The 18,252-nt window shown below is 35.8% G+C and overlaps 1 protein-coding gene across 1 annotated transcript in view; it reads left to right on the top strand.

The window, feature by feature from the left end:
* Positions 1 to 4,442: 4,442 nt before the first annotated feature.
* Positions 4,443 to 18,252, top strand: part of LOC149261400 (uncharacterized) — a 57,630-nt gene continuing 43,820 nt past the window's right edge. The window contains exon 1 of the mRNA XM_089369000.1: positions 4,443 to 4,563. Within this exon, the coding sequence (XP_089225126.1) occupies positions 4,443 to 4,563 (121 nt within the window). The remainder of the gene's footprint in view (positions 4,564 to 18,252) is intronic.

Here is an 18,252-nt window from a genome sequence, read left to right as displayed (position 1 = left end):
AAGGTAAGTATTGGTTTTTTTTTTTTAATAAATCTAACAGAAATTGTAATAAAATTAATAGTAAAATTTAAATTTTTTGCTATGCAAGGTTTTGAGTGAATCACCATAACTTTCAAATTTGATCATTATGCGGTTCCAAAATATTTTGTTACTCCACAATGCTCCCATTATATCTCTCTTTCAAATGATATATTTTCTAATTAAATCCTAACAAAAATTGTAAAAAAATTATTAGTAAAATCAACAATAAAATTTAAAATTTTTATTATGCAGGGTTTTGAGTGAATCACGATACCTTTCAAATTTTGATCTTCTGATTAGTTCTGTTGCTCTAGAGCATTCTACTGCTTCACAATGCTCCCAATAAGTCTCTTGAAAATCACACACTTGAAATTTCGAGAAAAATAATGAAACAATAAATAACTTTTTACTATTTAAAATAATTTATGAAATTAGATTTCAAAAAATCAATTGCCGCTCATTTTTAAGCTATTATATATATATATATTTTAATCCGAACATTGGTGCGCTCGATAGTAAAGAGCACCAGTGCATTTAGAAATAAAACACATTGAATTTGTCGGGGCATCAAATTTTCTAAACACACTGACATGATTTATTTTTTCCCCTAGGAAAAAGTCGTAATTTTATTCATATTGATAAAATTACATTTTGTAGATGCATGATGCATATTCAGATGGCTGTTCCTGTAAAGCCAGGCAGCAAACAGAGTAAATGAAAATCACAAAATTGCAATTAACTGTTCCTGTTGTGACAGGAAGCTACAAGATATAGAGAAAAGGAAAAAGAATTCCAGTAAGATTAGACTTTTCTGCCCTTCTTCTTCTCCACCCGTCGCCAACCACCAGTGTCGGGAGTGGGTGTAATGATGGCTAGCTGATTTTCCATGGTGATTAGTTGGAGTTCTTTGTCAGAATCCGAGCCCTCTGATCCATGGGTTCTTTTGATGCCGCTTATTTCCATTTGTGGCTCTCGTTGCAGATCCAAAATGTGAGTCCCTGAATGTGTAGCTGGAGCGTTCTCCTCCTGAGTAAATGTCTGTCTCATTAGAGTATCGGGTTCTGTCTGATTCTCTGTAGGCTCCACATTTGTGTCTTCTTCTTCCACTGGTTCGGTGTGCTGCCAGCCTTTGGGATTTTTTTGCTGATTCTTGGTTCTCCTGGTGTCCTTTCGAGAAAAAGGGCAGTCATATGAAGGTGCCCTGTTTGCATACATCCCCTGCACCGGAACGCTGTGTTCTCATAGTTGAGCTGTTGTATCCATTGTGAGTTATTGAAGTTCAACGTGATGTGGTCAGGGAGCCCTTGACTCAGGTCCACTTCTACACATATTCTGGCAAAAGTAAATATTCCCCTGATAACTCTGTCTTCATCCGTTTTTAGGAATTTCCCCAGGGAATCCCCAATGGCAGCTAATACTTTGTGATGCCAAAAGTGTAGAGGGAGACCATGTAGCCTCACCCATACAGGCCTCGTTGAAACTTTCATTGTATTAGCGTCGAAATCAGGAAACCAGGGGGTAAGGAAGAGGCCAGCACTACCCCAGAACCAAGGCCCCTGATTGATAATGCTGTCTCGTTCTTGTTCTGAGTTAAATCTGACTATGAAGTAACCTTTGGGACAAAGGTATATTTCACAGCTTGATGTCCATGTTGTATAGATCCATTGGTGCAAGGCATCTGATTTTGGCCAGAAGCCATTAAATCTGCAAATAACTGCACATTTACATAAATCAGAATGAAAACTAGTTACCTCTGGCATAGCGACTTGTAGCGTTGGTGATTCTGGCTTTTGTTCAACAATGTAGGGTCCTGGCGCCTCTGATGGTGGTGCTTCTTTATTTTTCATTTTTTCTTTTCCTTTCACAGCATCCCGAAAGGAACCTGTATTTTTAGAGCTGGTTCCAGTGCTCCCGCCACGCAGTCGGAGGTTTAAGATAATGGTTGAATCTTTAGTAATGCCGTATTGCTGGAGAGTTTGTTTGTCCTGCATACTGTATCCTGCATATATAAGATTTTGGTGTTGTGCTGGGGTTCCAAGATATCTCTGGATTTCCTTTTTTAACTCATGAATTCTCATTCTCTGACTGATCCACATGCAGTGGTGTTTGCCCTCTGTTGATTTTATGAAGATCTGGACCAGATCGGCCTCCATATTGAGTGGATCGGTCTTGTGGGGTTCTCGTTTTGCTAGATCTAGCCAATCGGGAGGAAGTGGCGGCATATTTTGTTCAACCCTCATCTCCGCGGCCATATCCAGCCTGTTCTTAACGCCCTTGACTTTTTGCCCGAGTATAACAGGGTGTATTTGTAGATCTGGGCGTTGACGAGTTATTTCGTCCTCTGCATATTCAGTTTTACCCTGAGTCCGATGCCCCCAAGCTTGGACTTCGAATAAACCGTTTGGGGGCTGCCAGAAAGTGATAGATCGTGCCCACAGCTTTCCGAGAGGGGGTCGAGGAGTGGACTGCCGGATCTTTTTTCCATCAGCGCAGGCAATACTTCCTGGCCATGGCGTAATCCTCGCTGGGGAGATCGCAACTACCCATCGTTTTGCTAGCTTGGCCCCAAGGCCGGCATCATTGCTCGTAGATCGAAAACCACCGCTTCCATAATCCCTTAGCAGATCGTATGGGTGCAGAGGAGGCATCAGCCGCATCTCTTTCCACCTTGTGCAGACATCTCTGCCTTGCCGGTCTGGATCACCCACGCATGGTAGCTCAGATACCCAGATCTGTGTATGATCAAGTTGTGTTGAAGCGAAGCACCCAGGGTTTTGAGGAAAAAAACCCAGATCCACCATGAAAATGTCGGCCTGCTCCATGAGGGGAGATATTTCCTTCTGCTGTTGAAGTCTTTGATCCAATCCATGTGTATCCTTTCCAGCAATGAAATCGGGAGAGAACCAAAACGATGACTCGAATTTTGAGATCCCAGCAGCCAGACGCCAAGCAGATCCGGGGCCTGGCTGATCTCTGGGGACGACGGCGGCATAGCATGTTCGTTCTGAAACCCTAGGTGCTTGAAGACCCGCCATCGCTCCGTTCTCCAGTGTTTGAAAACTCGAGTTTTTTGAGTAGTTGAGGAATTATTATTATTTTCTCTACTTCCACTGACATGATTTATTATTATTATTTATTTATATATTTATTATTATTATTATTATTTTTGAAATCTCGAAATGGTGCGGTTAATATTTTAACACAACAGTGTGGTTTGCATTTAAATGCATTGGTACTCTAATTGCTATAAGAGCACCAACATGGTAGAATTTGTTTTTATTTTTGAAATCCTGGAAACAAGTGCGAATTGATATTTTTTAAGTTTAAACGCATCATTGCTGTTTTTTGCAAGAGCACCGATATGATATATATATATATATATATATATATATATATATATATATATATTGAAATGTCGAAAATCGGTGCAGTTATTATTTTAATGTCTTGGTGCAGTTATTATTTAAATGCATCGGTGCAGTTAGTCTTGATAAGGGCACCAGTAGGGTTTAAAACCTATTTGAAATTTTATTTTCACATAAAATAACATATTCATCTCAAATTATCTTTTAGGATGCATCCACATGAGTTACAATAGTTCATAGTATACATTTTCTTCTTAAAGTCGCCTTATTTTTTAAAAATGGTTTGAAAACTATATTGAAATTCAGATTGTGGTTATATGGTTCTTGAAATTAATTTTGGATATGTACACAAAATTTTATTTATGGTTTTTCTCAAATGCACAAAGAAAATCTCATAATATCAAATGGCCAATTCTTCAAATTCCAGCTTGTTCCATATTACTGATCAAAGTCTTTCACAAAGTTCTCCCTTTCCATCTCTAGTAAGTTCAGATTTTATTTATATTTTGATTATCTAATTGATTTTTGCAGGATCTTGATTCAAAATCAAGTTCAATTACAGAAAATGTTCCTCCATTCCAAAAATGTCGGAAGCTCTTATTAGGATCAACATATCATAAGCAGTTGGTAAATGAAAATGGACAACCACTTCACCCTGCATATTGGAACATGACATTTTCTAGCCGCAATCTTGGATCAACGATAGTAATAATTGTTTTCAACAAACCAATTGCATTGACGTGCTTACTAATATCATTGATGTACTAATGTTCAATATTTTTTAAAATTAGGATTCTAGTGATGATGAGCGACCCACCTACCATATTCCGGTGCACCCTACTACAACATCAAATCGAGAGAAGGTTGCATTAAGAGCAAGACTCAGTGAGGAAGCATACAAAGAATGGTTGAATCAACCACCTATTTAATTCCCACTGTGTACAAATTCACCAATTAGGAATGACTACAACAATAGTAGTTCTTCAGCACAAGTTGGCAAATGGAGGCAATTAAATAGAGATTGGTAAGGATGATTACTTATGGGATACGACTACCATGGAGGCAAGGTTTTTAGATGCATTTCAGAATGATGAGTTAGCGGATGATGCTCATATCACTGATACCTTATTCGAAATCCTGAAATTTGCTTCCACCACCCCTATCTTTGGACCTGGCGGTAAGTTAAAGTTTACTCAACTGGGGAAAAAGAAGTTACTATACAACTTGAAAGCAAAGCTTGGCATGTCGAATGCATGTTTCTCAACAATATTGAGGTAATTCACCTACATGATCGATTAAGTCCCTTATATTTTGAGAAATATTGTCACACAATCAACATTAAAAATGGTTGATTTTATGAACGTTAAATATTGACATTGTACAATTATATTTCCCACCAACTTTAGGTTATTAAAAGATAAGTTTTTTCTGAGTGATAATATCTTGCCGGGTAGATGCAAAGAGGCAAAGCAGTTGTTGAAAATGTTGGGTGTTGTGTACATATCATATCATGCATGTTTGAATGATTGTAATATATATAGAGGAGAATATGCAGACAAGGGGATATGTTTGAAATGTGGGCATTGCAAGTACTGTAAATAAAAAAAATGGGTAAATCACATGGTCCTCCTCATAAGATATTGAGGCACATGCCTAGAATCCCAAGGATTCAAAGGCTCTTTCGTTGCAAAGAATTAGCTATGTTACAGGGATGGCGTGCCTCACACAGAAATAAGTTAGGAGTTATACAAATCCCAACATATTCAATAGCCAAGAAGCATATAGAGGATACATGGCTTGAAAAATTCAAGGATGAAGTACAAAGTCTACGATTTAACATAGCCATAGATGGAATCAACCCATATTCCCTCTAGAACACCAAATATATTGTTTGGAATGTACTGTGGTCAATAACAATATCCCCCCATGGTGGAAGCTCAAAGGCGCGATGGCTAGGGTTTCATAGTTTCTCGGCTTCCCTTCTACTGCTAGCATTCTTCAGATCTCAGAATCAACATCTGCACCACCGCTAGGGTAAGGTGAAAGGTATCAAGGTTATGTCGAGATCATAGTCTGACACTTCTCGCTGCTGCTGATTAGAAGGAGTTATTTTTATCACCGATCTCACTGCTCGAGGGATTGATAAGGGAGCTTGTGAATGGTTCGAACCCTGGTTTCAACATCCCGTGCTAGGAAGGAGAACGATAGCTAGGCTTTTGTTAATACTACGCATCCGCTTTCGGTTGTAGCATTCTTGTATAAACCCGTCGTGCACGATGGCTCAGATGGGAGAGAAGGGCTTTGTTTTCATGTGCCAGGATCAGATCTATACAAGAATGTAATGACTCTTGAACATAAATCAATTCCCTATCTACTCTTGGTCACAAGGGAAGGATTGGCCAGATCAGAGGGCAAACCCTTGGTTTCTGAAAAGGATTTTTTTCTTGGAACGTTTCTTGTCGTAGATTTGTTGTTCAAGCAAATGGACCTGAAAGTTCCCAATCCTCGACACAAATTAAACTACCGAAAAGGGGGTGCAAATGTAGATTTTCTTTGCCTGCTCTCCCTCTCGTCGGATCAGTATTTATATCCAAAAAATCAAGTTGATTTGGTGGTTTGGATATCATTTATGTAGACATTTATTCCACTGCAACCCCTTCCACTCCTCTCTAATCCTTACCCTGATTTTGATCCGGCTAAAGACTTGCGTGATTGTCATGTATGGGATTTAGATATGGGAACCAAGACATCTTTTCAATTTTTTATTAAAACCCCATATGCAAATCAATATTATTCTGGTTTCGGGGCTCATAGTGCATCAACCAATTGAAGCAAAATATCCCACACATTCTGGGTATTCCGATGCTCCTACAAAGCTTGATCTACGGAGGAAAATCCATGCAGGATGAACTGAGATTACAAGATTATAACATTCTTCCATCATCCACCATCATATTAAATTTTAGGCTTCGGGGAGGCTCTCTTGGACCAAGCAATCAAAAGGGAGCATGGGGAGTGTCTATATTAGTCTCCCCAAAGGAACATAATCGAATCAAGGACAAGTAAATGGAGGTCCTTCATTCAAAGACATCCTCAAAGGGAAATCTGTTGCATCAACAATACCAGATCAGACACACAATATACCCAACCCCTATATAGTGGAACAACTGAATCAAATACCAAAAATGATTGTAGATCTATAAGAAACAATTGATCTATGCACAACCTATGAATCTCAAGCAGTTATATGCAAATTCAACGGTTTCCTTCCAAAACCAATGGATATTTTCCACTGGATCTTCACAACTTGGACAACAAATTGTGATATTCACCTATGCTCCAAGGGCTTTTTCATAGTAAAGTTTGCATCATCAAAGGAACATGAATATATATTGCAAGAGGGCCCGTGGTTCTGGGGTTCTGCGGGACATTTTTTCACCCCTTGGTTTCTAGATTTCGATGCCAATACAATGGTGGTATCAAGAATTATGGTTTGAATTAGATTGCATAATACCCCCCTATATTTATGGCACCATAAAGTGCTAGAAGGCGTTGGAGACCTCTTAGGGAGATACAAAAAGACAGACACACACAGAGTTAAAGAACAAATCTACACTTTCGCCAAAATATGTGTGGAGGTGGATCTCAGTAAAGGATTGCCGAATTGTATTTTATTGACACATAGCAAGTAGTGCTAGACACAACTTCTAGATTTTGAGAGCATGGCTTTTAGATACTGAATATTCTGACAAACCAAACATCTACAGAATTCATGTCCTGATGCCAAGAAATCGCCTCGAAGGAAGAAGAAATCAGGAAAGAAACCCAAGGGATGGCAATTTCCACAATAGCAACATAACGAAGAAAAGGATGATGAAGAAATGGAGCCCCCTACCACTACAGAAACCCAGAATCCACAAGACAACGTAGAAAAGGAGGGAGTTAATCATGAAGTTTTAGGAACTTTAGCACACACATCATGGCAGGAGATCATCCCCAAAGCAAAGGATACAAGGGGCTCTAAACGCCATCAAGTATTTGAAAGTTCAGATTCAGATAAGGAAAATCCAAGAATGAATGAAGGGTCCCAACTAGCACTTGTAACAACCACTCCATCCCAAGGAGAATGGCGAAAGGTAGAAAAGAAGAAATGGAGAAAAGGGTAACCTGTTTACTTCCATTTCATAATAGTTTTTTTGTCTACGTGAACACCAGTTTCCACTAGGAAGATTGAATGTATTATAAGTATCTACAACATGTAATTTTGTTTTCATTAACAAAATTACAATTTTTCCTGGGGGAAAAAAAGAAAAAAAAACAATATCACCCCATGGTTGTCGATGAAGAATGAACATCTAATGTTGGTTCTCATGTCACAATCCTTCTCAAATAGGAAAATGAGAAGAATATAACCAAACTGAGAAAATAAGGAATTTGGAAACAACATTGAAGATTATTCTAGATTTAGATACTTATTAGTTTATTAACCAGTTCAAATGTTTTTCCTTCTTGTTTATTTCAAAATGAATATAAATATAAATCATGTAGTGATAAATCTACGAGGACTTTAACAATGAAAAAACTGTGTATTAATATGTAAGATTAAATTTTTGACATGATAGGTATAGTCATGTTTACTATATTTAAATTCCAATTCTTGCAACATTATGTAAACTAAAAGGAGGCCTTTTTCATGTATAAAATGTTGATTACATCTTTTTATGGACCATAAGAGAAACAAATGGGTTTACATGGATGCATGAGAGGTTTTAATTTTTTCTTCACGAATAATGGAAGAGTTTTGACTTTCTTTTCAATGGTATTTATAGATAAAAGTTGAATTAATAAATATTTTATGGCTAAGAATTAAATGATAAATAAAATGATGGTGATTAAGAGACATTTGTCTGAATTTCTAATAGACTTGGTGATGCATTTTTGTTTCCTATTTAGATTACATAAAATAAATATCTATTTTTTAAGTATTTAAAAGTAAATTATTTAAAGTAGACATGCATTTATCATTGTGAACATGTTGTAATATTAGCTAGGAGAAATGTGAAAACATGAATTTTAGTGGCTATATCGTGAGAAGCATGTGGAAAAAATAATATTCCCTCAGTTGTTCATTAAGAAATAATAAAATATATTATTTGTCAAAAATCAAATCTAATATAGTATGGTTTTTGTATTATTTAAATCATATTTATTATTACAAAAAAGATAAATTTAAATAACAATAGCAAATAAATAACCAAAACAACACCAAAATGATATACATGTAAAAAGATTTAATCTCTTTTAGTGATTGATAAATATGTGATTAAGATGGGTCTATAGTGGTTTTCTATCTCAATATATAGATCAACCATAATGTAATTTTCCATTGTTTAAATTATATTTTTGAATAATTTATTATTATTATTATTTTATATTAATAATTTGAATGAGTTACACATTTTCGTCTTAATAAGAACTAACTAAGATATTTTACTTTTACTTATTTTTTCCTTGTGAGTATTGAAATATTTTAATGATTAGGTTAGAATGAATATGAATGAACTATCTAAGCAATAGAAAAATATTCATGGTAAATTTACAAGTATAGTTTCCACCATACTAAACTTTGTAATTTATAAAAAAATCTTTGTTTTTTTTTTTAAAGTAAGTCATTTTGCATGTAATTTCATATATAAAATTTTGATACAAGTTCACCAATACATAATATATAATAAATATTATTTCATAAAAATAAACATAATGATGATAACCATCTAACAAACATAAACATCATCTAAGATATACATTCAAATTCACTACTATCATTTAATTATATACACCTCTAATATAAACATCATTAGCTAGCACACAAATCTAATAATCTAATAGGGCATCAACATTGTGATCACATCTAACAAAACACACACATTGTGTTCTAACATCATTGCCACACACATCCTCAAATTAATGTACATCTCATGTCAAATAACTGTTATCACATACACATATATCTGCAAGCACATTAAATAAACATATCTAACATGACCCAACAATATACACATCAACACCAACATATAAATTAAGTACATAAATATGAACAAAAAATATGTGATATATATATATATATATATATAAACAAATCAGATAACTGCTATCAAATATCTGATACAACCAACGTAGTAATGGCAGCCTGGTCTATAGTAGAAGATGATGGCTGGTCAAGTACTGCCTCAACAATCGAACTATCAGGTGGAGGAGAAGGTAGTTGGTCTGCTCTCTCAAGAGAAACATGAGGCACCTCGGCTAATACCGGGACATGATAATCAAGCAAATGATGAGGAGGTGTACTACTAGAAGGATCATCGACACCTTGACCATGATCCAATGGGGTAGTACTACTAGAAGGATCGCCTTCACCCTAACCATGATATGATGGGGTAGTGCTACCAAAAGCATGATCACTACCCTCATCATCATGATTCAAAGGGATAGCACTGCATGAAGACTCGTGTGACATATCTGTTGCATGCCCTACATCCCTCCTCACTGCCAGTAGCCTGCTAGTTTCAACGATATGACACATAAGAGTCATCATATCGTGCAGACAGTCCCTCAAGAGCTCTAGGAGCTTAAGATCTACCCGGATATCTTGATCCCTCGCAGGTCAGACCCCCTCCTAAACCAAAAAACTAGATAAATGGTCGTAGTAGTCTATCCTAAATCTAAGGCCATCCCTACGGGCTTGGATGCCCACACCCCTTTGCATCTGAGGATGTGCCTCACCCTCTTGAGCCTCTCCCATCTCTGCATCTGATCCCTCTAGTGGGGAAGGAGGCATGTCCCCAACGAAAGTGTCGATGTATACAAAATATATAGTACACAACAACAATCAGATAATTTCATTAAACAATTTAATAAAACAAGTTAAATAACATGCTAGAATAAATTTTATTCTAATTAATTAGGCAATAAAATGAAACTAGAACAATTTAAAGAAAACACTAATATTACCTCTATCATCTGCAGGTTCATCCAATGTGAAGAGGATGTTGGGAAACTGTCTCCAATCCATCACTGCATATAGACACAACACTAAGATAACCATGTGGTCATCCTCACTAGCCAATAGTGCTAGTGCCTAGGCGGAAATCCTGGCTAGATACTTTGACAGGCCCCTCTTGGGCATCATCTCGCCCCACATGCACATCTGTACCTTAGTCATCATCCTAAGAGGGTGACAATCAAATGTATGCCTTGTCTTTGGACACCTCTGAAAAACTAAACAAAAAAGATCTGAAGCGAAAGGGAAGTTCGCCATCCCATGTATCATTGCACGAAATCTCTTTAAGCCCTACAAAACTACTGCAAAAAAATGGCAGACCATCTTATACATCGTGGCGCCGACATCAAAGAATCAACATAAAACAAAAGAGGGTAACTAATGCATTGTCCATCACTAGTATAATGTGTAATGGTGGTCACTAATAATGAGAGGCACCTAAACTCCTATTCAACAAAAGAAGCAATCCATAGCTATTCACCATGCACCTGCTATACGAACTATATAAACCCCAACATATCTCTGAGAGTAGACAAGTTGACTCTCTGTTTCAACCCCATGGGGGACACCAGGGAACCTGGGAAAATCCTCCCTTCTCCTGGATGGGCTAGCGATTAAATATATGTCCTCCTTAGAGGGCCTATACCATGTCTCAGGACTGATATGGAAAGAATATTGGTGGACATCCCACTAACGGATCAACTGTGCCAACAAGCCAAGGTGTGCCTTCATAGATGTAGCCTCATCATAGTACTTAAATAGGCTTACATTCCTCAAGAGCACTTGGGTTGTTGCGCTAATAGGGTGAGGGTATAAATCTCTCTCCTCTCTCATTCCTTCCATGGTTGGACCATATTGTATTGGTTTGCCATTTCCTCCTGCTCCCTGTGTTGACATATCTGCTACATGATTGACATATAAAATATATCAGCCTCATACATAAAACTTTTTTTTTAGCAAATGAAAAATGTATTTATAAATATGGACACATAACTTTCAATTAAAAAGAAAAAAATATCATCCCCGGTGCACCCAAAAAACAATAATGCATCAACTCCGGTGCAATATCAAACAAAACAACACCAACTCCGGTGCACTATCAAACAAAACAACACCGGAAATAGTGCGTACATACATATGATGCACTGCTTTTGGTTCACATACATATATTTTCAATGTAATGCGTTGAGACAACCTTATGCATGGTACAGAACATTCAGGTTATCAAACACACCAAGCTATATTTTTTTAATATTATGTTTGTGGTTCGTTTGATAAATATAAATGTACCAGGAGTAGCCTAAAATCGTTCGCACCGATGTACAATTTATAGTTTTTCCCGGTGCGTTGTAATTTACAAAACACATTGACAACACCATGGTGCATTAGGTTCATGCATCGAATTGCGATGAACCCTGTAAATTTATGGGGTGCACTGCTGTCAGTGTGAGTTGAACCTATTAAACACACCGCAAAAGATTTTTGTTTTTCAAAAAAATAGTATTTTTATAACTATTTTCCAATTCTAATTCACCAAAAAAATTAAATTAGAGAGAAACATAGACATTACCTAGACATTTGGTCGTCAAGGAGGCATAATTGACACGTAAATGAGAAAAACAAATTTCACCACCCTTTGAGAAAATTGGAAAGCCACGCACTGAGCACAATATAAAAGGATGGTGAGCAAGATAAACACCGACAATAGGGCGCTTGTATAAGGAAAGAGTAGCATCGATGCTTTAGATCTCTACAACATTGCAAATGGTAAAAATGAAATTTACAGATGGGAGTTTTTTTTAAACCCTATTCAGTGCGTTATTATATGATATGATGGATAAAAAGTATGCTAAAAAATGAAAGTTATCAGAATGGCTCGAAAATGGAATAAATGGATAGATCTCGGCGATCTGAATTCAACACAAGTCGTTTCGTTCATAACAGACACCGTATGCTCCCAAAAATGTGTTCTGATCATTTTTGGAAACAAGTAAATTAAAAAAAAAGGCAATATGCAGGGTTGCCTGTCGGCAATTCGTACAACTGGCTGGGCCTGCTGACTTAGCAGGTTGACTGGGTTCCATGGGACAATCTCAACATGACACTTGGCAGGTTTCTATGGGATATAAAATGGTCGAATTTGATTGGAGGTTGATTGGTTGAGGTGAACCAACCAGAGGCTGCCACGTGGCACTTTGGTGGCCAACAAAATTTTGTTAAGGTAAAAATTACACCTCTCAGGGGTTTGAAGATAAGGCCTCTACTACACAAGCCACATGGTATTACTTGATAAGCATTAGGCGCAATTGGTATTTGAATACTATATAATGTAGGTTTGGGAGAAGATTAAGGGGTCAGCCCCAGGTCTCATGTGGACCCACATGATCACGTGCGCAGAGAACAGAGCCAGTTGGAGGGGGGCCAGCCCCAGGTACCATGGAGACCCACATGACCAAAGGCGTGCGTCAGCTAACAGGCCCCCAAAACTTAGCCCCCAACGTGGTCGCATGGGTGCCACGTGACTGAGATTTTCAGAATAAGGGGCTAATGGCGAATTTAATGAGGCCACAAATTGTGGTGGCTATTAGCCAAATTGTTGCTCCGTTAGCGATTTTTGGGGTGAAATTGTAGGACAGTTTGTAGACAGTTGCATTTTGTAGAACGAATAACATAAAAACTTAGGGAGATCACAACTTTCTTAGTTTTTGGTCCTTTTGGGAGCAAAAAACAACTAGACAGGGGTTTTTGATAGCTTTGAAGCCGTTGGAGCTAATATTGGAGCTACTTGAGCAGTATAACTTGATGTAATCACTATTTTATGAGCATAATGATATAGGCCCAACCATTGGAAGCTGGACCAGGAGATGTAGCCAAGGAGGGGTGAACTCCTTCATCATTTTGTTGTGTTGTGTTTGCTGTTATGGTGATGTTGTCTCATGTTTTCTGCAAAAAAATAAACTTTTTTAATTCATGTTTATGTGTTTATGAATTTAACATAAGAGGCTTAAAAGACCCTATTTAATCACTTGCAATTTTTCATAAACCTCAAGCAAATTCATATACAGATAATTATAACAACATTGGTGCGTACTATTTCCAAAAGCACCATTTATATATATATATAACTAAATACCCTATAGCGATGCTCTTGTTAAGATGCATTGGGGTGTTTTAATACATGAACCACACCAGTGCTTCGTGGGAATATAGTCCCACATTTAAAAAAAATAATTAAAAACCCCCTAGCGGTGATCTTTCTAAGACACACCAGGGCGTTTTAATACATGAACAACAAATAGTGTTTCGTGGGAATATAACATCACATTTAAAAAATAATTAAAAACCCTATATAATTTCTCTTATTAAGACACACTAGGGTATTTTAATACATGCACTGTACTGGTGCTTTGTGGGAATATAACACCACATTTTTTTTTAAATTAAATACCCCTTAGCAGTGCTCTTTCTAAGATGCACCAAGGCATTTTAATACATGAACAACATCGGTGCTTCGTGGGAATATAACACTACATTTAAAAAAAATTAAAAACCCTGTAGCGGTGCTCTTTTAAGTATGCATCGAGGTGTTTTAATACAAGAACATCAATGGTGCTTCGAGGGGATATAGAACTGATACGGTGAAAAGGATTTTAGGACTAAATATTTTAAAATTTAACCTTTGTCCGGTGCTATCGAGTAGTGCAAGCACTAATGTGTTATATATATGTGGCGTATCATTGCTTTAAATAATGCTTCGATGGTGCACTATACTGTGTACACATCAGGGCATTCACATATTGGTTTAGCACTAGGTCATCATCACAACATAGCACTAGACTGGGTAAAATGAATTTTACAACCAACATTTTTGTAAATTTAACCCTTTTACGTGGTATCAAGTAGTATACACACCAGTGTGATATTTTATTTAGCGCACTGTTTTTTTTTTTGCAATAACTCTGCCACTGTGCACCATGTTCTATTAGGCATGCACCAATGCATTTGTATATTGTAGACGCACCGTTAAAAAAACGTCCGTCCGCCCACCGTCGCTAAAAATGGATTTTTGGGTAATTTTTATAGGGGCTTCTACAAAACGAGCATGCTTATGCATCCTTAAATTGTTTAAGAAGCATGGGAAAAAGCATAATAAGTAGTAAAAATAGTTTACCTCGCAACACTCCAAAGCACTTCACAATATGGCCTTTGTCTTGTTCATGTACTCTGTGACCAACCTAACCCAAATGACTTGGCTTCTTCCATCACTCTGGTTCGTTCAACTTCAATCTATCATCATTCATCTGTCCACTCCTTTTCCATCGGTAACACCACTTCAAGCATGTCAATATCAAGTTCAACATCCTGGTACTATTCTAGTAGAGAGGGGTGAAAGGGGGACCCACGTTCAGTCTGTGTGTTGGTGCAGATGTCTAAATGTGTACATAATACATACAAAATGTAGTGTCTATATAGGATGAATAGGGGATAAGCCTTTGTTGTATGTTGCTCTTGAAGTTTAGCCATGATTTAGTTTCTAACTTGGGGGTGTCATGCATTTGATGGTAGCCATTGTTGCCATCATGGGAAGGTATTGATGTTTTCCCAATAATTTGCAAGCTTGGTTAGTCCCTAAGCAGTCATTTACAACCTCAGTATATCTAGTTGTTGTTGATCACAAAGTTTAGGAAGTTGTTGCCATGAGTCATCCTGTAATAAGGAAGTATGACCATTTTTAACTTACCAGAAGTAATGATATTGAATCATATGTATACCTTTTTTGGTAAGGGACTGCATGGAAAATCCAGTGGTAGTGATGTGCATTCATGTGGGGTGTTGTGGAGGTGCACGAGGAACATATTTGTGGTGCCAAATACTTTTCCATAGACCTGGGCCTCCTTGGATCCATCTCCAATAGATTTTTTTCTCCTAGGAGGGTCACCATGATCAAGGGTTTATGTAACCCAAGTCCTCCTTTTATCTTTGGTCTGCAATGGCTAACCTAATCCACCAAGGACCATTTTTTTCTAGACGGGCACCGCCCTGCAAAAAGGTGTGCTAGACATGTCGTAGTTCCTGTATAATAAAAGATGGAGCCACCAACGCTAAACATAAATAAATTGGTAAGGCCTGAGGCACTGCTTTTAGTAGCACCAATATTCTAGCAATGTTGAGGGAGTGGAAGGTCCAACCTACCAATTTATTGTTGATTTTGGATAGTATTTCCTCCCATTGGCTCCATTTGAGGGAGTTGGCAGCCAATGGGGCATCCAAGCATTTAACAAATAAATATTTAAAAATATATGTAATAAAAAAAGCATTGTAAAACAATAACAAGCAATATATGATAAGATTTCAACGATATTTGTGAACATGGTATTTTTACCTTTTAATTTTTTTTAAGAACATAACTATCTTTTAGATAAATATCAATTCTCGACTACTACTACTACTACTAATAACTAAATTAAAATCTTAGAAACCCTATTCCCAAATAAACACATCAATGAATGTAATTACATTGAAATGTTCTAAACACCATCCTAGATCCATATTAATTACCTCTTTTCACTTTAACACAAGTTTGCATCTCAAGAAATTTGATCCCTCTTCGAATCTAAGATGGATGTAGGTTGGTTTAATTATTACTTATAATTAATATAATTATAATTATAAATATAGTTATTAATTTTATGTTATTTTATTTTATTTTATTTTTACCAAGTCAAAATGTTAAAGATTACAACATATCTACCATATTGGGATCAAATATTTACATTGGAGTTAAGTTTACTTATGAACCTTGAATATAAAGATTTTTTTTAATAAAAGTGAATTGGGTGAGGGGAAACCTTGGATAAAATATAATATTACGATATTTATTACCACCCCCACCCAATAAAAAGTGGTTAGGGGTGGGAAAATACTAATTAAAATGTACTATTATTACAATTCACTTAATATTTCCCGTCACAACTCACCTAAATATTACATACATTTTACTCAATATTTCCCCTCACCCCTGCTAATTTTATAGTTGAGTTTGTTTACTTTCAAACTTCAAATATAAAAGTCCACTAGGCCTTGGATACATGAATACCATGTGATAATACCATGGATTCTTAACACCATGGATATTTTTATTTTTATTTTTATAGGATTATTTTTATTTTGTATTTTTTATTTTATTTTGACCGAGTTAAAATATTTACATGTTACTTTCCTAATATTTCCCCCACCTCTGAACAAATCCAAACAAATGGTGAAAATATAAATATTTTGTTTTAACCTTTACATGCCACATTGATTCAAGGCCATCATTTTCTACAACTAATTATGTATCTACATATAACATAAAACTAAGATGGATCTAGGCTACTTTAATTTCTCCTTGAAATAGGTTATATTCGACATGAATACCATGTGATAATACCATGGATTCTTAAAACCATGGGTATTTTTTTTTATATAATTATTTTTATTTTAAGCAAAGTCTTTCAGTCGAAATCACATAAAATAAAATTTTTATTTTATTTTGTTTTCACCGAGTAAAAATATTTACATGTTACACGTTTCTAGCATACTATAGGCATTAGATCTTGGCTCAATGAAGGAATTACATATATCCTTCATACTAAGAAGAAAATTATTTTATTTTATTCTATTTTTTTAAAATTTCAATTACTTTATCTCACTATATAAAGTGTGATATAAAATAAAGGTGAAAATTGAAGTATTTTATTTAACATCCTTCGCATATACATATACCAACCTAGATCTATCTTACATCTTTTGCATATAACTCTACCAAGCTCCCTGAGGGATCAAATCTCTTTTCACTTATACATCTTTTAAAAGTGATTTGCATCTCAATAAATTTGGTGGATCAAATTTCTTTACTTGGTAGATCAAGAATTAAGATGGATCTAGGTTGGTTTAATTATTAATTATAATTACAAATATAAATATAAATGTAATTATTGATTTTATGTTTTTTATTTTATTTTTATCAAGTCAAAATGTTAAAGATTACATCTCTTCCATATTGGGATCAAATGTTTACATAGGATTTAAGTTTACTTATGAACCTCAAATATAAGAAAATAAAATTAATAAAAAGTGAATTGGGTGAGAAGAAATTTTGAATAAAATATAATATTACAATATTTATTACCACCCCACCAAATAAAAATGACTAGGAGTGGAAGAAAATATTAATTAAAATGTAACATTATTACATTTTACCTCATATTTCTAATCACATGTAATATTGGACAAAGGTAATAATATTTACTTTTACCATGAAAAATCAAGAATTAGTTACAAAAGTAAAATTAGTTCTAAAAATTAATTTTAAAACATTTGCGCAACTAAACTAAAAGATAAAAGAACAAGATTACGGAACATACACTATTATCATAAAGAGAAGAGAGGCTTCATTGGAAGGAGGGGAGAACCATAGATCATAGTTTTCAAAAGCAGAGATCTCTTTGTATGAACAAACGTTTATTCATTGAGCTACCACGAGGTGGTAACCTGTAAGCCACCATTAAGTGACTGCTATTCCACAAATTTACGCTCCACATAGGAGGGGTTGTCGTTGAAGATGACAATAGGATGTTTTAAAAGACATTGAAAGAACCCTTTTAGATGTTAAAAGTAAACAATGTGTCAGGGAGTGGGACTTGATTGTAGTAGTTAATTGTTAATTGAGTCTTTGCATGGTTACATCAAGATGGTTGGTAGCATTGATTAGTTAGTGTTGCATGGCTAATTAAAAAAAATTATATGCATGAATTGGTTTTGATT

Source organism: Pinus tabuliformis, chromosome 6 (genome assembly GCF_031772625.1).
Source record: "Pinus tabuliformis cultivar Carrire ecotype Pingquan chromosome 6, CPIR1, whole genome shotgun sequence".
Taxonomy (NCBI): Eukaryota; Viridiplantae; Streptophyta; class Pinopsida; order Pinales; family Pinaceae; genus Pinus; species Pinus tabuliformis.
The sequence above is the reverse complement of the archived record's forward strand: the minus strand, read 5'-3'. Positions and strand labels throughout refer to the sequence as shown.